This window comes from Rhipicephalus microplus, chromosome 8, assembly GCF_043290135.1.
Source record: "Rhipicephalus microplus isolate Deutch F79 chromosome 8, USDA_Rmic, whole genome shotgun sequence".
Classification (NCBI taxonomy): Eukaryota; Metazoa; Arthropoda; class Arachnida; order Ixodida; family Ixodidae; genus Rhipicephalus; species Rhipicephalus microplus.
The window spans coordinates 51,192,164-51,214,919 of NC_134707.1; the positions used below are offsets into that span (position 1 = coordinate 51,192,164).

Genomic DNA, 22,756 nt, shown 5'->3' on the forward strand with positions numbered 1-22,756 from the left:
ACAAGTTATTACTGTGAGACATGCAAAGTCGGTCACACGGCAGAAAACAACTTACCGCCAGCGTCATTTCTTTTCTCGCTACCTCTGTCATGTTCTGCTTCGTCCATGAGCATCGATAAAAGCATAATAATCAAAGGCGCTGCCATAACTGATGTTTACGACGACTGGCTGCCGAGAAATGAAGTTTCGGTTCCGGTTTCCGCCGCGTTGTTTTTGTTTTGATGCAGGATTTTGTGGGAAGGTTTGACTACTATGGTATCCTTGCCTTTGTTGAACATGTGGGCCTGAACATATGGGCTTGAACGCGCGCGTATGTCCCGAACTCTTAGGGGCGGTCCAGCGGTTATGGTAGTGTAGTTGGGGTGCTTGAATGCCGAGGTCGCGGGATCGCATACGGGCTGCGGTGGCCGCTTTTCGGAAAAGGCCCGAGGCCAGAGGGCCGTGTATTTACGTCTTAACAGAGAGCTACAAGTTGGGCTAGTTGAACCATTACGAAATGCACGTTAACGAACACCGGATGATCAAATTGGAGCCCTTCTATAGTATATAATTATCATAATTTTGCGACGTAAACACCAACAAGTTTGTTTGTTTTCGTTTCAACAAGCCACTTACCTACGGAGGAGAAACCTGGAGGCTTACATAGAGGATTTAGCTTGAATTGACGCAGCGAGCGGTGGAAAGGAAAATGATAGGCGTAACCTTAAGAGACAAGAAGAGAGCAGTGTGGGTCAGAAAACAAACCGGGGCTAAGGATATTATAGTTGAAATCAAGAAGAAGAAATGGACATGGGCCGGGCACGTAGCCATGCCCTGCATGGGCAGTGGGGGCGAGGGCCCCTGCATGGGAGAGGCCTTCGCCCTGCAGTGGGCGTAGTCACGCTGATGATGATGATGTCATCAGGCAAAACAACCGCTTGGTTATGTTTCGTCAGCCGCGGACACCAAGCGTAACATTCCTCGGAACTTTCTCCCGAGGGGCTCACAATACATGCACACTCGGCTCCCACCCAGTGAAGATTACATATCATTATGAAAAAAAAAAAAGGAGGAGGAATAAATGAGGAAGGACAGGGAGGTTCTTCCTCATTTATTCCTCCTCCTCCTTTTTTTTCCCTGTGAGTAGCATAGGCTAGAGCGAACTAGCTCAGGCCGACTTCTCAGCCGTCTAATAAATTTTCACTCTCTCCCCCTAAAATGTAGATCCCACTTATTGAAAAGTTTGCAGAATATTCCCACTAAAAAATTAATTGGTGATGCTCAAGCTTTAACGAGGCAATTTGACAATGATGTTATCAGATCACTTGCAGAAAATTATTTCGAATAAAGATAGGGCGAACAAAAGTAAAGGTATCTTTAACTTTGCAACGCAGTTGAAGATACCACTGTATCAATCCAGTTTCTGGCTACATTACCTGTGCACCAAATGGTGACAACAAATACTAATAACCATTAGGTACCGCACTCGCAAGTTGAATAAAAATTATGGGCTCCACTCTAATGCCATTTATTTCTCCACACTTAATGGCTAATATATATGGTGCAGTACCTATATTAAGCAGAGTGAGCAATATATGATAAGAACAAAATATAACCATGCAGAAGGAATAATTAAGTATTATAACAGCCAACACTAAAATGCCCTTATGGCTTGCACAATGATGAAAATTAGCATAATTCCTCATACCTTGTGTGTGGAACTTTAGAGACATGCTCTGCCTTGTGCAACGAATACTTTTACAAATTCGAAGACTTGATTTTCTTTCAAAATCAAACTGCAAGTGAATTGTGTTTTGCCGATGGGGACTAGATTGAATGCGTAAACGGTTATATGCATTTTTTTTTAGAGTACAGCAAACCACAAGGTAACATTAAGCATATAGTGTAGGTTAATGCGATTAGTATTACTATATACTGTCTTCACACAACTTCTTGCCATTGTCTTGAATTGACGGCAGTATAAACAAAAAAATGGCTTAAAACTTAAAGAACACTTGACTTTCGCCAACCCTGCCGCAAAGAAAGGAGCTTTTGTTGCGTAACATTGACCCTTTCAAAGTATTCTTGCACATCTACTCATTGCACAGTTGCAAAGCACCCACTACGCTACGGTTCTTTTTTTTGCTAATTACTACTCATCCAGACGGAGCCCCGCGCACTTGCGCAGCTGCACGCTTTTTGCTGGGGTGGGCAGCTTAAAGCCTCCCACTTTTTGCACAGTTCACTTGTTTCGACGCCTGGTGCAATTCTAGGATTCTGCCACGCAATATTACATGCGCTATGAAGGCTTCTTCCTCCTTGATTTTGATAACTCTAACCTCGTTGTAACAAAGTTGCATATTACATGAAAATTAAGTTATGTATATCCAAAAATTCATTATAAAGATATATACCTAACAATATATTTACTGCAAGACTGTTTTTTATTTCCTTCGTTATAACTGATGCTTCATTATATCTGGGTTAATTTTTATATCAAGGTTTAAAGCAGTTTCAAGCAATGACAAAAACACCATACAGGCTCATGATTATAATTTCGAACCAAAACTTTCTATTGAAAATTTATTTGCATCTTTCTCGATATCTCAGTTATGGACAAGATAATTTTTTGCTCAAAAAATAATGACAGCGACATTTCTGCAAAATCAGTTTCTTAACACTGCCACATTGAACAGTACAACACAGAGCGGAAATTCGAAGAACACTCCGAGTAGCCGAGCAGTTGCTAGAAGCACCACCGCCCGTAATTTTCATTCCGCGTCGTCTTTTTCACACCTTTCATGTCACAAGTTGCCATTCACTGGAAACGCGTCATCCTGCAGTTTCTACAGTGGCATCTTTCTGGTGCCTCTTCGTGTTACCGAGTGAAAGCTCGGTCGCCTAACTTTCCATTGCGCTGTGTTGGCAGCATTGCAAACAAACACATAAACAAGACGCATCATGTTGACAAGATATGATTACACAGAAGGGTTCCTCGCTCGGATGAGAAATTTCTCTTGTTTCTTGCAAAATCTGTCTTTTTTTTTTTTTACACGACATCGACATATCGCCACACACACTGCTTCTTCTATTTTCATGCAAATGCCCGTTAAACGTGTAACCACTGTCTAGCACACGCTGCACTGAAATGTCAAGCATTCGCATTTATTTATTTATTTATTTATTTATTTATTTATTTATTTATTTATTTATTTATACAATACTGCAGACCCTCTTTGGGTCCAAGCAGGAGGGCAAGTACATGAATATATATATATATATATATATATATATATATATATATATATATATATATATATATATATATATATATATATATATATATATATATATATATATATATATATATATATGCATGAACAGCAATCACAAAAAAATGAAAGGAGAAAGTCACGACTAAGTAAGATGTACACTGAAGAAATACGAAAAACATAATCAATGAAAACAACGTCAGAAAGAAATAACAGAAGTAAGAACACATTGCATGCGCATAAACATTTGCCTATACCCCCGCAAGACACTTGAAATACAAAAAAAAAGAATTGAAATACAAAAAAAGGAACACTAAAAATAAGAAATGAAAGATTAATCAACATGACAATGGCAAAACATCAAGTAGACATATGTTCAATGGAATCTGTGCTTATTAGTTGTGATAAATGTAGATTATTCCAATCGTTTATAGAGCGCAGAAAGAAAGAATATTTGAAAAGCTTAGTTCTGGTCTTATATGGTGTTAAAGAAAATTCGTGACGATGCCGTGTTCGACATGCTGCAAGTGGTGTCACATACGCGTGTGGGTTCAGAGAGAAAGAGTTGTTTTTCAGTTCGTAGAGAAATTTTAGCCTGTGTATTTTCCTTCGAAGCTGAAGTGTCTGGATATTATGTTGTTTCATTAGGCTAGTGGGAGAGTCAGTTATTCTATATTTAGAAAAAATGAACCTAACTGCTCTGCGTTGAATCATCTCTAGAGTGTTTATGTTAGTTTTTGTGTAGGGATCCCATACGATGCTTGCATATTCTAGTTTCGGGCGAATGAGTGAAGTGTAGGCTAGCATTTTAGTATAATGAGGAGTGTGGTTTAGTTTGTGCCTGAGGATACACAGTTTTTTGAAGGAGGAGTTACATATGTTGGAAATGTGGTTATTCCAACTTAGGTCACTAGTTATGATGATTCCAAATTACTTTGGTGAGCGGTGTAGATCCTAGGTTATAAGCAAACAACATCATATTCATTTTTTTTTGTTATAGACATGTAGACTGTTTTTTCCTTGTTCAATTCCATACCCCATCGCCCGCACCACGACAAGATGTTTTGAAGGCTAGAATTAAGCATTAATTAATCATTAAGAGAACAAACTTTGTTAAACCCTATACAATCGTCTGCGAATAGCCTAATTTGAATAGGGGGAAAAATTTCGTTAACGATGTCATTTATATATATTAGAAATAGTAAAGGTCCCAAAACACTACCCTACGTTAGTTGTTCTGATAAGTTCAAGCGCACAATAAAACCAGTGCTTTTCATTCTTGAACGAATGCGACCACCAATAATGAGTCTGGAATTATTGATGAGGCACCTATAAATGCCAATGCCCCTTTGCCCTGACCAGCCTATTCACGGCCAACACTGTGATCACTGTTATCAGTGTACAGAGCGTATCGCTTGTACTTTCGCTTTTTGTTTCCTGGGCTTAGCCAAAGTTCACCCAATAAAGTTTCCTGTCTATCAGCTCAAGTGCCGTTTTCTTCACCGTCATGACCACATGAAAACATCAAAGCGACAACGGCATTGATTCATTCAGCCCTTGAATTGCTTTGGTGGGTGAAAGGTTATACCCATGTCACATGGGTGCACAATTGGCCTTCCGGCTAATAGTGTATTGACTCATTGATCATACGCAAACTGCCACAGGGGACGTTTCAAAGGCCATTGAGTCAATAGTCTTGGAGCACCACACAACTCTGCCAAACTTCAATAGCCATTGAGCAAAGAAAGCAGTAACTGTAAAAGTGTCCTCGCATTAACAATGTGCTTGTGCTTACGACCAGAAAAAGGAAGCTAACCAGGATTCTTTGAAATAAGTACATGCGAGCATTGTAAACTATTTAACAAAGTATTTTCGCCAATTTAAATGTGCAAACTGCATATTATTCTTGACAACAGCAATGTGCTCGACTTCATCATAGCATCCTTCCATGTATCGTGTTGTATTGCCAGAAGTGCAGCACGCCCCACGGCAAACTGACGGAAAGGCCTAGCAACAGGAGGGCGTTGTGAGACGACATGAAACAGAACATTCGGCGAGACTAGAGTGTGTCCTCAGTTTACTGCATGAAGTTTTTAAGGAGAGGAAAAAGGGGTGTTGGGCCAGCGTGACACAAGTCACGTGACTTAGGTCGCCACGTCATTTCAGTTACAAAATTAAAAAGCAGACACCCGCTAAGACGGGACTCCATCCTGCAGTACTGATCGGAAGCACAACATGCTTATACAATGGCGTGACACCAGAGGTCGCATGACACAACATACCGCTCACCACAGTTTCGCAGCTCTAAAGCTTAAGAACTAAATATGTGTTCATGCCAAATGAACAGTTCATTGTAATGTTTAAACAAAAACAGACATGTTTTAAAGTAGATTTACCTTTCAGTGACACGAATACGAAAACGCAGACCCTCAGAACTCTTGCGAAAAATACCTGAACCATTCAACATCTCAACCATTCAAGATCTGATCGGTCATGCCATGTAGCAGTGTGACACCTCCATTGTGTCGATCGAGTATATAAGGAATTTCAACGGCCATTGACTGAATAGCCTTTCAGAAGTGCCCATGTAACACAGGTATTACTCGAAGACTGAAGACGCAACTACCTCATTTTTCTTGTAAAAAGCAAACACACACCATTTATTGTAAAAAAATAAATAAATAAAAAATAAATAAAAAATAAAAAAGGGCGAGTACCCGCACTGCTAACCGCACTACTGACCTTTTGCGGTGCGAGCAGCAGTGCAGGTACTTGCCCGCAGGTACCGCACACCAGTGCATCTTGACACGGCTGAGATCGGTGAAGTGGTCAATGCACCAGATTCACTGGAACGGCCGCTTGCCCCTGTGGCTTCAGAGATGCGATTTCTAGTTGAAAGACAGGCCACAGTCGGGGCAAGCGTACAGCGCCCCCAATAGCAGATTCCAGTGGCACTTCATGCTCTGACTAGATTTGGAAGCACCGGTCGCATCATGCCACACTCGGGCAGTTTCACTGGGGAGTGCACGTGTTTGTGCATCTCATCTCATGGTATTGGTCACTGCTGACGTGTCCACCACATATGCCACAGCCCCCACAATGGTCCCTGTGGGTCACTTCATACGGCGCTAGACTAGCCCTGCACACAATCTCGAAGAGATATGAAAAAATTTGTTAGAACATGAATTTGTAAAAGAATTGGTCAAGACACAATCAATGAAATCAACAGACAATTAGAAGAAACAGAGAATGGCAACGTCATTTGTTGTTTAGTAACTGTTGAGTTATATGATATTGATTATAACATTATTGACCGATTATGAACAAGGGTGAGCAGGTGGCGTAACGAGTATGAATCCAACACTTGGTTGCTTTCTTTCTGAGCCAGAGGAGCCAGAGTCAAGCACGAATCTACCATCTTGCAATCTGATATTGTGCAGTAAAATAATTTGACAGGTGCCACTTTCAAGACAGTTTAAGCAAGAGTCGGGACAGCACAATTGACAAGCTGTAGATAATGTGAGTGACAATGCGAGTGTTCAATGAATGATGAAATGTGGATTGCATAACAGCACACAAATGACATGTAAAGATGACATGAATTACATGCAAGTAGCATAAAATGAATGCCATGCCACTGCCAAATATATAAAAAAAACAGTTCCTGGTGCCATTAGAGAGATGCTGAAGGCACAAATGAAATTTCATGTCATAGTGAAAGGTAAATGCTCGAGAATGTCTAAAACAGTGGTTCTCAAATGGCAGTCCGCGGACCCTAAGGGGTCCACGATGCCATTTCTATGATTCGTGAAACCCTCACCCACATTTTCCTTTAAGCAGTACCGTGCCACGCATTGATGAACTGTCCAAAATAAAGTGATGTAGCGTGTTTGTTTGATGTTTTTGGAAGCAATAAAAGGCACCTGTTTCACGCTTCAGTTGTGTTAATTTATCTACGTACGCCCTATTCCCTCCCCTCCGCTGCAAGGGGTCCCCCATCACTTCCACCAGTCCATGACTGAGAACCACTGGTCTAAAACATCAGTATTATGCACAACGGTGCTTTCATGATCGAGAAATTAGGGAAAATGTAGAGCACGATTTGCACCACCAATGGGACATCCTGGTACGTTATCCCAATGATGCAGTAGGGCCTCAGTACAATTTATCAAAAGTTCTCAAACTAACCATGATGAAAAAAAACATGTCAGCATTTTACAAGAGCTAGATTAAAGTGTAACTTCCACATTCCAGTTTGCTTCACGGCAAAAAAAAGGGCTTGACGTCAACCTCGAGAATGCTGCAGTTGGTCAAAAAAAGCCACTCGAATGCTGCATCACAAGCCTTATTGGAGGTGGGTGGTTTGAGACATGCTGACGGTATGCGAACCACTAAAACAAGACTTTCTTTTGCACTATAGATTTCCCTAGCCCGAGACAAGCATTACCATGTTTTTGGAACACTTTTGCAACAACCCTTGATGACTTAATGCCTTTAGTGTCCTTTAATCGATCCCAGAAGACACATGACATATATGATCCCTCCATGGCATGGATAAAACAACTACTTACAAGGTGACTAAAGCAGTGAAGGGACGTTGGGGCCCTCGACTGTAATGCCACACTCCTCCTCTATACTTTGAGGAGAGCAGAGTTCCACATCACCAGTCTCCGAATCTGCACCATGAAATACAACAAAAATGCAGGCGCCTGAAGAGATCATATCACTGGAACAGTTTTGCATATAGCTGAGAACAAGCATTCTAATGCACAGCCGTCCACTGCAAATGCACATACACAGATTCAATGGTCCCACTTATGCATGCATGTACAGTCGAGCCCGCTTGTAATGAACCTGAGCCTGACATGACATCTGTTCGCTGTATCCCAAAGTTCGTTTTAAATACAGCTTTTAAAACGTTGCGAGTCAAAACACAAAATTTTTGGTCCAAAAAAGTCTGTGATAAGACTATGATAAGACTATGAAAAAAGTCTGTGATAAGAGCAGAAGCGATAAGGCTGGTTTCGACTTTATTTCAAACAGCAGCGTGCTCTTTGCCGAGGCCCATGGCATAAGCTGTATGAGGCACTGGCTCCAAAGTTTCATCGTTCTCGCAATCCGATATCTCCAAATCGCTCTTGCCGCGTACTTCATTCACAATGCCCTAATCTATGCGCGGTTCCGCTGTGTCAGTACCATCATCGGCTTTAATCAGATGTCTCACCCGCCCTCCCATGTCGGAGTCGACGACGCACTGCCACAAATCGCCGCCGCAGTGGTCCTGTTCGGAAGCTTCAGTCTCGGCATCGGGCCCGACGTCGATAAAGTCGGCCTCGCAAAAGCACTTTTGCGCGCATGTAGCTGTCACCGCCGACCACGAAATATTCATTATCTCCACAGATGAATACCGGGAAGCCCGAAGCGGCAAGTTGGCTGCCGGGTTGTCAACAGCTATGAGCAAGCACTCCGCAACACGGCACACAATGCGTGGATGCCAAGCGGTCGCACTTTCGACGTCTTGTTGAACAGCAGGAAGAAGCATGCAAGGCCTCCCGTGCGTCATCCTGACCACACACGCACACCAAAAGTGAGCAAGATGCGCATACGCGACCACTAGCCAGAACGCGTGGTACAGCTCTGGGTCCGTTTCTAGTCACAAAACGAAACTTCTAAATTCAAGTCATGGCATTGCAGAGCGGTGGAGACGGACAAAGGAGTTTCAATCAAGAGAAGAGAGCCGATCTGCGAGAGATGAGCAAGCAGTTGCGATAGAGTGAAGAGAGGAGAGGATACGGCGGGAAGGCAACCTTGAAAACCAAAACACGCAGGAAAGAGGCAGATCGGGTAGCTTACTTGAAAGGTCCGTGAAACGCGCAACTCGCACGTAGAAAAACTTGAAAGTGTGCCTGCGTGCGCAGAGGTCACAGCACGCCCGCCTGGAATGGCACGTGCGGCGGCGTTCAAAGAATCGTTCTGTCGCACCGGCAGGTGTGCTGGCCTCACCGACTTCGATATTTCGCAATTCGTTCTGCACAAATTAACAGCCATTTTTACACTTTCGTGCACATGCAGGGGCCCGCTGAGCCAAGTGGGAAGTAAGTGAGAACAGGTCCTAAACACCAAAGGAATCGCGAATCATCAGTGACTGTGGGGCAGCATCTACACGTGCGCAAGAGCGATACGATAAGACACGACGTTGACGATCGGATACAGTCGGTGGCCAGCAATGTTGGCAAGTGGTCTGGTCACTCAAGGCCGGCGACCCCAATGACAGTACCAGCGATCAAAAACAAGAGAGATGGCTGACCGGTCTTCGAAAGATCAGTAGCAGTGTGAAGACATCTGCCCCTCATCTGGCGATGCGGGGCGCTCAGAGTAGGGGGGGGGGGGGGGTATAAAGGACGGAGGGGGACGTAACGAAAAATGGTCGGGGAGAGCGACAACTAAAGGGGCGCGAAAGCAGGGCCGGCGTTTTAAGTTCGTTTTAAGTGGGGCCGCTATACGTGGGCTCGACTGTACACCCATATCCTCATAATAACAAACTTGCATCTTACACGAAAATAAGTTCAATATATCGAAAAAGTTTTTATAAAGGTATATTCCTAACCCAATATCTATTGTAATATTATTTTTCATCTACCTCGTTATAACCAATATTTCGTTATATCCGGGTTTCACTATATCGAGGTTCGGGTGAATTCTGATTGTAGTTGTTTGCTGCTGTGGTACAATAGCTCCAGCGACTCGAGGAATAAACGTAAGCCACCGCTTGGAAATCAAGCACACGTTTGAGAAGAAATGAAAAAAAATTAGTGCTACTTTCACGAACTTGGGCAAGACTAGGTCAGACCAAAGCAGGTGGACAGCGAGCTGGTTCTGGCTTATCTACGCTTTTACCATCTCGCCTCTCTTTTTCCCACCTCCTCCTATACTATAAATGGCTATGCTTGTTCTCTTTTGTCTGTTTCTTTCCATGGGCGTCAGCAGGGCACTTGCTCCCCTCAAGCCACAACAGCACTTTCCCTTACCCAAGCTAGACCAACGCTCTCCCTCTCTCTAAGCTGCAATTCAACAATGGTTTGCAACCTCTAAGAGAAAATCCTGCGGACGACCATGTCTACTTCCATTTCACTCTTTCTCTGTCTTTCTATTTTATGCTTTATCCTCTACCCTCCTCCTTTCCCTTGCATCTCTCTTCACCCTCAATTTTCTATTTCATCTTTTTGAGATACTATACAAAGCTGGGCTCTCCTAGTGTGCCTGGACAGTCCAATAGTTAAAACACCAGCCTTGAATCGTGGGTTTGAATCTCGCCACACCAAGCACTTCCCTCATTGTTTCTCTTTCTTCGTACTTGTTCTGACACCCATCAGCGTTATTGCATCTCCTGCCACACAAAACGACACACTTCTTCTGGGAGCGAAGCAGGAGAGTACAAAGAGAGTACTTTTAAAGTACAAAGAGAGTACTTTAACGTGCACCCAAATCTGAGTACACGGGCCTACAACATTTCCGCCTCCATCGGAAATGCAGCCGCCACAGCCGGGATTTGCTCCTGCGACCTGCGGGTCAGCAGCCGAGTACCTTAGCCACTAGACCACCGTGGCGGGGCAAGTCAAAATTTAAGGGTTGGTCTGTCTTTGTTAGACACAGTATTGATCACAACTAACAGACAATGATGGCAAGAAAGCTATGGGGGATGTCATTAGAAGTAAATGTAATGTAAATCTGAAGAAAGGAAAGTGGACGAAGGGGCAACTTTTTGCTGGCAGGGGCCAAACCTGCAACCTTAAGTTAATACGCCCAATGCTCTACCAGCTGAGTTACAGGGGCGATTGCGGTCGCGGCAAGCAGCCACAACAGCAAATGTGAAACGCTTTTTTTGTCTGCCTGTTGGCGTCCTACAGCACGTGATCTTAACATGATCTGGCAGCAGACCAATGGAGTTACACTTTTGCAGCCATGGCTACTTGTGGCACAGATTAACACTCCCAGGTTTAAATGTACAGTGAAATCGCATAAAGTGGACGGAGGGATGACCACCCCGGTAGCTCAAGTTGGTAGAGCATCGGACGCATTATTCGAAAGTCGCAAGTTCGGTCCCCGCCCGCAGCAAGTTATCGCTTCATCTAATTTTCTATCTTCACGTTTCCATCATAATTACAACTAGTAACATCCCCTATACATTTTCTCGGCATATATGTCTGTGCCCTGTCACTAAAGGGGCACCAACACGAAATTTTTCACTCATTTTTTTTTTTTTTTTTTTTTGTGAATGTCAAATAGTAGGTCAAGCACCCAAGAGCATAGAAAACATACCGGTAAGCGTGAGTGCACCCTGAAAAATTTATCACAGCATGCTTTTAAAGGCTACTTTCTGTTCCTACTGTACCGTGACGTCACGACATGGTATGAGCAGCGCCACCAGGCGGTAGTATGTGTACGCGCAAGTTTTCGTGACCTATCCTCGTCAGCACGTCGCTCCTTCGATCGTCTGCTTAGTCTGTTGGGCGCAGCATGTGCGGCAACTGTCGGGGCAGGGACGTTCAACGTTTGGATGGTGCTGGACGCATGGTGCAAAGTTCGGATGCGATTTACCGTATGGCTGCTCGTGCCAACAGCTGTACCCGTGCAGAAGTGTGACAAGAGGCGCCACTGGTGGGCGCCCCGATCGCCCTGGTATTTGTAGATATCACAGTTGCCGGTGGTACAAAAAATATTGGATAAACTGTTTATGATTGAATGAATGAATTAATTAATTAATAACTCACGATTGAATCAAGTGGTGCTTGAAGTGTACTATTTCTGCAAGGCAACGTCCATTTCCGAATCACCACCAAGATATCGAGCCATAATCGCAGGCCATAATCGCAGTCGCACCGACGGTCTCGGCGAACCGGCCCACTTCATTTCCATCTTTGCTCTTCCCACGGAGGCTGTTGAGAAAACCTTTTGCATGTGTAAAAGTGTCATACATATAAATCTACAAGTTTTTAGCATGTTGGCGAAGAGAAGCACTCAACAATGAGCTCACGTTGGAAACCGAGTGGCGCTATTGAGAACGTCAGCCTTGCTAGGCCTACCTACGCTCAGAGTCGAGAATGAATGTGGGCTGTGGCAATGTTTGTCCCTCGCGAAGGCATAGCTTTGTTGGCGATGTTATTAAACAACGAAGCATGGCTGTGTGCGATTGTTTCTTTTGCACTTAATAAAGAGGATATGATGTGGATAAGTCGAGAAGCTGAGGTGCCGTATGTGGGCGGAGACTGAGCACTGATGGCTCGTTCTTCCCGTGTGTCATGAATCGTCGTACGCCGCGTGCGCAGTTGCATGCCTAATCGCACCATGTGTCGAGTGCTTTTTAAGGCTCAGGTTTTTCATTGACAATCCAAAGTCGGTCAGCAACTGCACGTTGTGCGTGTACGCGTCCGGAGCGAACAGGGTAAACTCCGCTTGGTCGGCGTCGTCCAGTCTTTGCCTCGGCCACGGTGCATGAGGTAGGCCCACGCTTGCCTCAGCACTGGATCGCACTGGAATCTGTGGAACTTGCACCTGTTGTCCCCCGTTTCTCTGGCACAAGCCAAATCACAGCGCCAAATATTGGCACCATGACCACTGATTTGAAATCAAATGATTCCTTCGCCCTCTGATAAGCATGTCTATTGTATTTGTGTGCACGTACACTATATTCAAGACTCCACTAGCTCGCTTCACAGGTACGCTGGATAACAGTGACAGCACGGGGCGAGCAGACGATCGAGAAGGCGTAGCGAAAGTGCCATTTTTGTGTTTTGGTGCTTGACCTCATCACAACTTGCCAGACTGCTGCATGAAGTCACCAGGATTAGTACTGTAGCCTGATGTCAAGTTAGTGTAATGTTGGTAGGTGTGGCGTAAGAAATTTGACTTAAATATAAAAATAATGTATCTTATCGGCATTTGCTGAGCGTCACACTTGTTCAGAGCTGTCTCTGTATGCAGGAGATTAGTATAGCAGACTAAACTCGCCTCCAAAGAAAATGTGCCAGTACCCCTTTGATATAGTTTGCAAACTGAATGTTTCCCCAACATCGCTATAATAGATGTTGATAAACATGTGCAGTTTAACGTCCCAAAAACACCATGTGATTATGAGAAATGCCGTAGTGGAGGGCTCCGGAAAGGTTATTTGAAAATATTAGTCCTAGTCATCTTGCGAAAAGCCTGCTTAAATCTGTCACCATAATTCATGACATTTTCACACCCACCAGGACCTAATCACAGGTTCAGGCCGATCGCCAGTCCTTTAATGAATATCAACTTTACATATCATCACTTGGCCTCTAAGGATGTCCATGAAGAAAGAAGCGGCGGTCCAAAATAGGCATATTTCAGGCAGCACAAGAGGAATGAAAATCAAACCCAGAAACTCACCAGTGTGAGTCAGTAAATAGGCGTCCAAGATATTGACCGCAACTACTATCTCTTCAGGCTCGCACATCGGCACCAGGAGGGCAATGTCGTCGCGAATTGCCGCAGGACCTACAAGAGTGGGCTCATTGGCGAGGTTCAGGCCATCTGCAAAGAGGTTCTCGCTTTCGCATGAGTGAGGACAGTTTCTGACATTCTATCTGGCATCAACTCATGGAGGACTATGCACAAACTATGACCAAGACAGAAATATGATACGCATGCGTGAATTTAGGGAGAAAATGTGCTAAATGCCTTCCTTTGAGCCTTCATCTGTTGCACATTGAATAGGGAAAAGCGTGCGACTTACATACAACGGGAACATGTGCATATTCGCTCATTTTAAAATGTTCTGACCCCAAATGTCTTTAACAGGAGTACCTCATGAGGACGTGAAAGCAACAGATAAATGTGCCAACAAATGACCCCCATTGGCTATTTCAATATTGTCCGACAGACACGTAGCGGGTACTTTGCTACCGCGTAAAGTGGTGAAATATGGTGCTGCAGGTGCCCTATAGGAGACAAGGGCCAATTTCAATCACCAACTTCCTGTCATGGCACGGTCAAGGCGTCCAACGAAAAGTACAGCTTTGCAAGGAAATAAAAAATCGATGTGAGGGAGGCCTGATAATGCTATCATGTTTCGCTTTTAAAGGGACACCAAAGGCAGATGATAAGCAGATGTGGATTGTCAAAATAGCACTCCGCAAACCTCAAACTGCTCGTTTCGTGCCAAGGAAGTGCTTAATTTGAAATAAAATTGCCTTTTGGAAACCCTCATATTGTTGACGTGATTGAAAGTGCCCGCCTCCTTGCACGGCCTTCTTACACAGCCACGCTCGTACTCGAAAGACCTGGTTGAAGCGCACCAAAAAGACACAGACAGTAGAGGCTGACAGGGACGGCGCTTACCAAGGACAGGCCGACAAGTAAGCGCTGTCCTTGTCAGCCTCTTCTGTCCATGTTTCAGCTGAAAAACGTGCCTGGAGTGTCACACAGCCGCTAAGGCCATAGTACCCCCACAATTGCATTCACTTCGACAAGAAAGGGAGATTGTGCTATGGAGCTTAACTGCGGTAGAATGCTAGTTTGTTACGATTCTGGGGCATGGGCGATACCTCCAGGTCACATCACAACTGATAATAATTAATGATGCTAGCAATAATAACCGGCTACCTTAGAGCTTTTATAATTCAACATCATGATCACCGTACTAACATATACTCATTAAAGCATAAACTTTATATACAATCATTTGGCTATCAGGGGTCCATTCTAAAAGTTGCAAGTATGTTCATGTGTGGACTGCCTTCACATCCTTGGCTTCTTCTGTTGTTACTCTAAAGCCAACTAGCCCACTGATGAGGAAGCAATTAGCAGCGCAAGATTAGTCACTCACAAAATATCAATAACCCAACAGTCATTCTGAGTGGTGTCTTGGTTTCTTGAATAATGTTGTAGTACACATGTACAAACTTTCCCGATTTGATTGATATGTAGGGTTTAACGTCCCAAAACCACCATCGGGTTATGAGAGACGCCGTAGTGGAGGACTCCGGAAATTTCAACCACCTAGGGTTCTTCAACGTGCATCCAAATCTGAGCACATCGGCCTACAGCAATCCTACCTCCATTGAAAATGCAGCCGCCACAGCCGGGATTTGATCCCGCGACCTGTGGTTCTGCAGCCAAGTACCTTAGCCACTAGGCCCCCGCGGCGAGGCAAACACAAACTTTGACGTCTCCGAGTACTTTTACGATAAGGTGTAGGAGAAGATGAGATGTTATTTTTCTGTACTATGCAGCTCAACTGCACAGACCCCAGAAGCCTTGCCAAGCTCCTTTCAGCTCTTTCTTCTGATGCTCTTCAGGTGGACAATAAAGAGGTTCATCAATTGGTTGGCTCAATGCATGATAAAAAGGAATCCAGAGGTCAATAGCGATTGGACACAACAAGGTAAGGCATTCTAGTGCTATTTTATTGCAGCTATTTGGATGATTATTATGATTAATTGTAGTCGGATCCTCTCGCGTCACCAGGATCATTTCGCAAGTATCCCACTTATGAAGCACGTCGTATGATACACTTTGCTTAATTTCTAGAGAAGTAAAGCACTTTTGTTAATATTGCCCTTTTAGACATTGTAATACACTGAGATTTCACTCTGACAAATTGTCATTTGCCTTTACTGTCCCTGTAAGAAAAACTGAAGTTCTATCACAGAACAGTCACCCCCCCCCCCACCCCAGGGTCTTTCCAATCCCCTCCCACTGAGGTGCTCAGAGTCCGAGGACAATGTTTAGGGAACAAAGGTCAGCTATATGGATGTGTCTACACATGTGAATGAATGCCAGTGCGTGACTGTCAGCAATAATGCATCAATGCTACAGCGGTGTATAGTGAAGTCACCATCTATATGCGTGTATTTTACTAAACATCCGAAGCCTAGTGCCCAAGAGACGGGTTGTGCTCATACTTAGATGATAGTGATGCAGACTGTTAATTCTCCCGAAGACCTGGCTTTATCCTGAATTATCTAACGAAGAGCTGTTACCAGATAAAGACAACTATAGAATATATCGATGTGAACGTGTCGACAGAAGAGGAGGTAGCGTGTAATTAGCGGTAAGAAAACAGTCTCATCATTTCATCTTGATACAAACCCTTCCATAGAGATAACTTGGACTGTATGCATTATATGTCATGCCAAAATACTTATAGGATCATGTTATCGCCCACCGGATTTGCATTTCTCCTTTCCTGAGGTTCTGCGTGATAACATAGAGCGAGCTACAAAACTGTGCTCAGCTGATATAATATATCTTTTTGGTGATTTCCGAGTACCTGCTAATGGATTGGTCTACTATGTCCACCACATGTTGCATCTCATCAAATTTTTTTAGAAGAAACTCTCAACTACTACAACTTGTCACAAGTTGTTCAGGAATTCGCCCGCGGTACCAACATACTGGACCTCGTTCTCACTAATGCACCTCAAACTACCAGAGCGATTTCACGCGTAGAAGGATTTAGTGACCACAAGCTCATTCATTTCCAGATCAATTGACCTGTAATGTTTACAGGTGCAGTGACTAAAACTATCTGTGATTATAACCGTGGTGACAATAAAAACTTTAACACCGACTTAGAATTATTTTATCACGAGCATTTTCTGCCGTCATTTGCCTCGCAGACCATAAACACCAACTGGATTCTTTTTCAAGAAAATATATTGGAGCTAGTTGACCAATACATACCTCTAGTCTCTATATCCAACGATAAGACTAACCCTTGGTTTACAAAGCAGCTTCGAACATTAAGAAATAAAAAGAAACGTTCGTATACTACAGCATAACGCCATGTTTCTGCTTTCTACTGGGAAAAATACAGGGCGTGCTCGCAAGAATACTATATAGCTCAAGGCACAGCAAAGAAGAAATATTATTCGCAGGATTTGCCCTCGCTTATCAAAAACAATCCTAAAAAATTCTGGCAGATAATCTCTCCTCCCAATAAATCTTCTCATTGCGTTACATCAAACTCCGCTTTCTGATTAAGCTTCCACGATTGCCTTCAATGAATATTTCGCCTCAGTTCTTACAAAGAGGATTGTTCCAGTGTGCCATTTATCCCTGATCAGCCCTTCCCTTTTATGACTCCCATAAACATCACTGCAGAAGGTATTGTGAACCTCATCGGGAATTAAAGTCCCTACTCCATCAGGCATTGATAACATCAACTCTAAAATACTAAAGAACACTGGTATTTCCAGTAGCTTTCTGTTTCTTATCTTTAACCAGTCTTTGTCATCTGGTGAACTGCCTACCTAAGGACTGGAAAATTGGCAAGGTAATCCCCGTTTTCAAGTCCGGTGACAGGCACTCGCCCCACAACTATCGACCCATTTCACTAACATGCATATCTTGCAAACTACTTGAACATATTACAGCTTTTCATATCTATGATCACCTTGAATCGAATAACTTTTTTTTTTCTCTAATCAGCATGGCTTCAAGAAAGGCTACTCATGCAACACTCAGTTGTTCAAGTTCACCACTGACCTTCACTTTAATAGGAACAGAAATGATCAAATGGATTGCCTCTTTCTCAATTTCACCAAAGCTTTTGATACTGTCCCTCATTGTCATTTAATCTCTAACTTGCCTTCTATCTGCATTGACTCATTAATGCTTTTCTGGATAAGCAATTTCTGGTCATCCTGTCAGCAATTTACAGTGGTTAACGGCACTTCATGTAACATTTGCGATGTCACGCCTAGTGTTCCCCAAGGTAGTGCGCTGGGTCCATTACTATTTTTCATATACATTACTGACTTGCCCTATTACCTTTCATCCTCAGTTAGGTTGTTCGCAGATGATTGCATCATCTACTGCATTATTCAATCTATTGACGATCATTCCGCTCTCCAAGATGACCTTAATCTAACCTACAGGCGGCGCAAAGCCTGGCAGATGTCCTTTAACGCCTCTAAATGCAAGTTAATCTCGTTCACTAGAAAGCGTAGTAACTCATCTTTTTTCTATACTATAAATAATACCGTTGTTTCAGCCACACAATCATATAAATATCTTGGTGTTCACCTTTTATCAGAGCCCTGCCGCGGTGGTCTAGTGGCTAAGGTACTCGGCTGCTGACCTGCAGGTCGCAAGTTCAAATCCCGGCTGCGGCGGCTGCATTTCCGATGGAGGCAGAAATGTAGACCCGTGTGCTCAGATTTGGGTGCACGTTAAAGAACCCCAGGTGGTCGAAATTTTCGGAGCCCTCCACTATGGCATTTCTCATATTCATATGGTGGTTTTGAAACGTTAAACCCCACATATCAATCAATGAATCAAAACCTTTCATCAGACTTATCTTGGAACAGGCACATAACTGCTGTCTCTTCAAAAGCCTCCCAGTCTCTTGGATATCTGCGCAGAAACTTGCGCAGCGCTCCTTCTAACGTACGTGCATCATCATATCTAACTTATGTTCATCTACAATTAGAGTATGCATCATCCACATGGTCACTGCATCAAGATTACCTAGTCCGTACGATGGAAGCCATTCAGAATAGGGCAGCGAGATTCATAGTAGGTAACTACGACTATCAATTAAGCATCACCCTAATATAACAAGACCTTGACTTAATGTCATTGAATCAACGCTGCCTAATCGCTGTTTTATGTTTATCTCATCGGTACATTTACAGTAACAAATGCCACTGTTTGTCACTTCATGTCCCCTTGTGTGCATCTTGACCCATTCACAATGCACACAGTTTCATGCGCATCCATGGTCACACACTGGCATTTAACTTATCCCCATAACCTCGAGCCATAGCCCATTGGGACAGGCTTTTATATCACATCGTATCCATTTCCAACCATGAATCTTTTCGTGATAACCTAATTTTGTTGCATTTTTATATTGTATAACTTTATTGACCTTGCTGTTTTCACTTGTTTGCTTTTTTTTCCTTTAATTTTTTTACTTTTGTCTATATTGGTTTGTAATGTATTTACTGATGCCCCCTTACTCAATGCCCTTTAATGGGCCTGTAAAGCATTTTGAATAAATAAATAAGTAAGCATTACAAGAGTATGAATCAGAATCTGGACGAGTGCCAAGTATTCGTAAAAAATGCAGCAAAAATACCTGCTTATTCTGGTGACCTAAGTAAAGGAGGAAAACAATCAAGCACTGAGTTTGCACTCGTGTTAGAAATTTATTGGCCTTCAATTGACCATTTGACTCTTTCGTTACTGTATAAAAATTGATTACAAAACAAATGATGCACTTCAATTAATAAAGACGTAGGAAGGCATGCAGGTAGTGAAAGTGGCGTGTGGTGAAACCCTAGAACGACACTGCACAGGGCCATAGTCTTGACGAAAACAATGTGTGTGTATGGGGAGGGGGGTGGAGACTTCTGGAAACGTGGTTCATTCGCTACGACACAACAGCATCCCATGGCCGCCTACCGAATGTTTTCAAGACATGTGTGACTAATAAACTGATTGACCTCCACTTATTTTTATTTTTCTGCTAGCATCTACTGAGGATACCACCTACATAGGAGGGGAAACGTCAATCACTTTGTTAATAATTGTTGTGTCAACTCGAAGTAGAGCTTTCACAATCAGTTACAAACCCGTTTTAAATGCTTCAGGCTTTCAGCAGTTTCATGCTTCTGTTTCCTAGCCACCTGTCAAATGCGACTTGCTGGAAGTCTCAGACAGAGGAATGCTCCACCGGCATACCAAGAAAAGGGATATAAGCTCAAGTGACAAAAAAAGATAGATATATATATATTCCCATTCCCCTCCCCCCGACCCCCCCCCCCCAAATGCCGGGGGGGGGGGGGGGGGGCACTTGAACTTGGCAAGGTATTCAGTGGCAACATTATTGATTTATGACATGTAGTTTTACGAATAAACATACCCTCCAGACACACTTTGCTTCAAACCAGCCAGACAGGTCTTTGTTGAATATGTTTACCTTTAGACATGTAGCACACAAGTGAACTCCGAACTCAAGTCTTCTGCAAGGAAGACATTCCTCTTAGCAACCTGTTCTTTTAAACTGTGAAGGGAGCCGTCAAAAGTCAAAAGGTGGAGGGGATATTGTAAAGAAGAAAGTTCAAAGAAATGAAAATCATGCAACGTCGGCCTTCAACGAGGGTGGCTGTTGGATGGTTTTCTACAAAAATAGAAGTAACTGTATTTTTCCTTACAGTTACTCAATCAAAAAGTAACAGTTTTATAGTTACTCTAAATTAAAGTAACTAGTTACAGTTAGAAGTAACTAAAAAAGGTAACTAGTTACCGGTAATGCATTACTAGCAACTAGTTGCTGCCCAAGACTGCACTAGATGCTTTTGCTACCTCATAGTAGTCGAGCTAAGCAGATCACCATGCGGTGAAAGCTGGCAGGCTAAATACTGCCTAATACCTACAGAAATGTGCACTTGCACAGTAAAATATACATAATCTTGCAGTACTGACAAGCACAGTGCCTTTTACAAATATGTGCAAACTAATTATGACTACAACCGTGCATGCACTGGAAGAGGAGACTTTATTCACTGGCGGTTACAAAAAAAATGTGGGCAGCTGGAACTAGTGACCCAAGACTAGAGAAAAAATTGAAAGGCACTTGCTAACGACTCCGTTCGGGAGATGCTCTGTTAGAATGCCATGGCTCTGTTGTGGGGCCTTGCCAAGATCATTGGCTGACCACAAGCGACCACACACTGAACCCACAGCTCTAAACGGGTTCTGCACAAAATGCTTCTGCGAGTAGCTTGTGGCAGCCGCGTGCGCTACTCAGTGCTTAGTGCTGTTTAGAAGTGTTGCTGGCACTACACGTACTCAGTGTGTTGGCGCAGTCGCTGCTGGGCGTCAGTAGCGGCGACAGCCCCTTTCTTTTTGGATCCTTGACCCTGGCGCTTGGTAACGCATCCGCCACCTGCTGCTGTCTTCTTTCCAGTTCCCTGGCCATGGTGCTCAACAACTTGGCCACTCGCCGCTTCCGCCTTCTTTCTGCCTCCTTGGCCTTAGTGTTCGGTGATGCGGCCGCTCGCTGCTGCCGTATTTTTTCCGCTCGCCTGGCCTTGGTGGTCGGTGACGCGGCCGCTCGCTCTCGTCGCTTTCGTTCCGCCTCCCTGGCCTTGGCAGCTGGTGACGCTGCCGCTCGTTCTCGCCGCTTCCGTTCCGCATCCCTGGCCTTGGCACCCGGTGACATGTTAGCCCGCCACTTGCGCATTCGCTCCCTGTGCTTCTGGCGCTTGATAAGAAGAGAATCCTCGTTCTTGGGGCGATTCTCCGAACCGCTTGCCTTAGAATCACGAGCACGCAACGTGGGAGCCATGGCACCCTGGAAGATTTTGTATATATAGATTGGTTCAGTAGAGTAAGTCCTAAAGGTAATTTGAACTCTCTGCATAAAATGTGCGATTTATTCCAACAGTTCAAAGCTGCAAGTCACTGCAAATCACAGTGGCTCAGCCAAATGCATTTTCAACCACCCCCTTTTAGTACGACGACATCTGGAAGCGCGACGTCACACAGGCTGGTGATCTGATGAGATGTGCAATGTACATCTCTCATCTCATATAATGTTTTTGGTTAAAAATTAGTCACAAATAAAGCAAACTCAATTACAATTTCCAACTAAACCTTAGGCGCAGCGAACATCATTACCGCGTGTGCACACAGCCACATGTGATATCGCGGCATCATCTAGTAAACCAACCTGCAAACGCTCCTTCCCATGCACAATAAATTACACAGATAGCCATTCTATCTTTTGTAAAAGCATTCAAAACAATCACAAAGGAATATCTGCACATTGTCAATTAAAAATAAAGATAGAGAAAAAGTGCTCAAGATCACGAGGCGTGCATAACGTATTTACTTCCTCCATGCCATCCCTCCCTGCTTCGCTTCCAGAGCTTTCAGAGGGATGAGAGAAAGGAGAATGCAATTGTAATGTGCAAAAAATCTTCGTAACTCCACTCATAATGAACAAACACTAAAAAAAAGTTGCAGCGATAGATTTGTGAGCCAATAAGCTCCTTTGATGAATACTTTCCATGGCTACTTGGTAAAGTGTTGCAGGGCCCACTCAAGGTAATGTGATGGCAACAATGCCAGCATTTCAAGATGCCAGCGTTTCTGTGGTTAGTGTTCTTGCGGCCCAGATTTCCCTCTAGAATCAGACGAACAAGCAGCCCAGTGACTGACCTTCGCATCCCTGGCCTTGGCACCCTGTGACGCTGCCGCTCGCTCTCGCCGCTTCCGTTCCGCATCCCTGGCCTTGGCACCCGGTGACATGTTAGCCCGCCGCTTGCGCATTCGCTCCCTCTGCTTCTGGCGCTTGATAAGAAGAGAATCCTCGTTCTTGGGGCGATTCTCCGAACCGCTTGCCTTAGAATCACGAGCACGCAACGTGGGAGCCATGGCACCCTGAAGTAATGTTGAAGATTTTGTATAAATAGATTGGTCCAGTAGAGCAAGTCCTAAAGGTAATTTAAACTCTCTGCATAAAA

The 22,756-nt window shown here is 43.8% G+C and overlaps 2 protein-coding genes across 5 annotated transcripts in view; both read right to left on the minus strand.

Annotated features, from left to right (window-relative positions):
- Nucleotides 1-515, minus strand: part of LOC119164465 (uncharacterized) — a 34,444-nt gene extending 33,929 nt beyond the window's left edge. Inside the window, exon 1 of one of the 2 annotated variants that reach the window (XM_075871785.1) lies at nucleotides 56-515. In XM_075871785.1, the coding sequence (XP_075727900.1) occupies nucleotides 56-146 (91 nt within the window). In that variant the 5' untranslated portion in view covers nucleotides 147-515. The remainder of the gene's footprint in view (nucleotides 1-55) is intronic. The other variant, XM_037416658.2, reaches the window with a different exon arrangement.
- Nucleotides 516-4,001: 3,486 nt separating this feature from the next.
- LOC119164466 (uncharacterized) overlaps nucleotides 4,002-22,756 on the minus strand; it is a 28,562-nt gene continuing 9,807 nt past the window's right edge. Inside the window, exons 2-7 of one of the 3 annotated variants that reach the window (XR_012885602.1) lie at nucleotides 22,452-22,673; nucleotides 21,078-21,582; nucleotides 13,665-13,808; nucleotides 12,023-12,187; nucleotides 7,823-7,927; nucleotides 4,002-6,401 (exon numbers count right to left, since the gene is read on the minus strand). Coding sequence is in view for 2 of the 3 variants with exons in the window: in XM_075871787.1 (XP_075727902.1) it covers nucleotides 7,830-7,927; nucleotides 13,665-13,808; nucleotides 21,078-21,582; nucleotides 22,452-22,667 (963 nt within the window). In the remaining variant the exon portion in view is untranslated. The remainder of the gene's footprint in view (nucleotides 6,402-7,822; nucleotides 7,928-12,022; nucleotides 12,188-13,664; nucleotides 13,809-21,077; nucleotides 21,583-22,451; nucleotides 22,674-22,756) is intronic. The other 2 variants (XM_075871787.1, XM_075871786.1) reach the window with 2 other exon arrangements.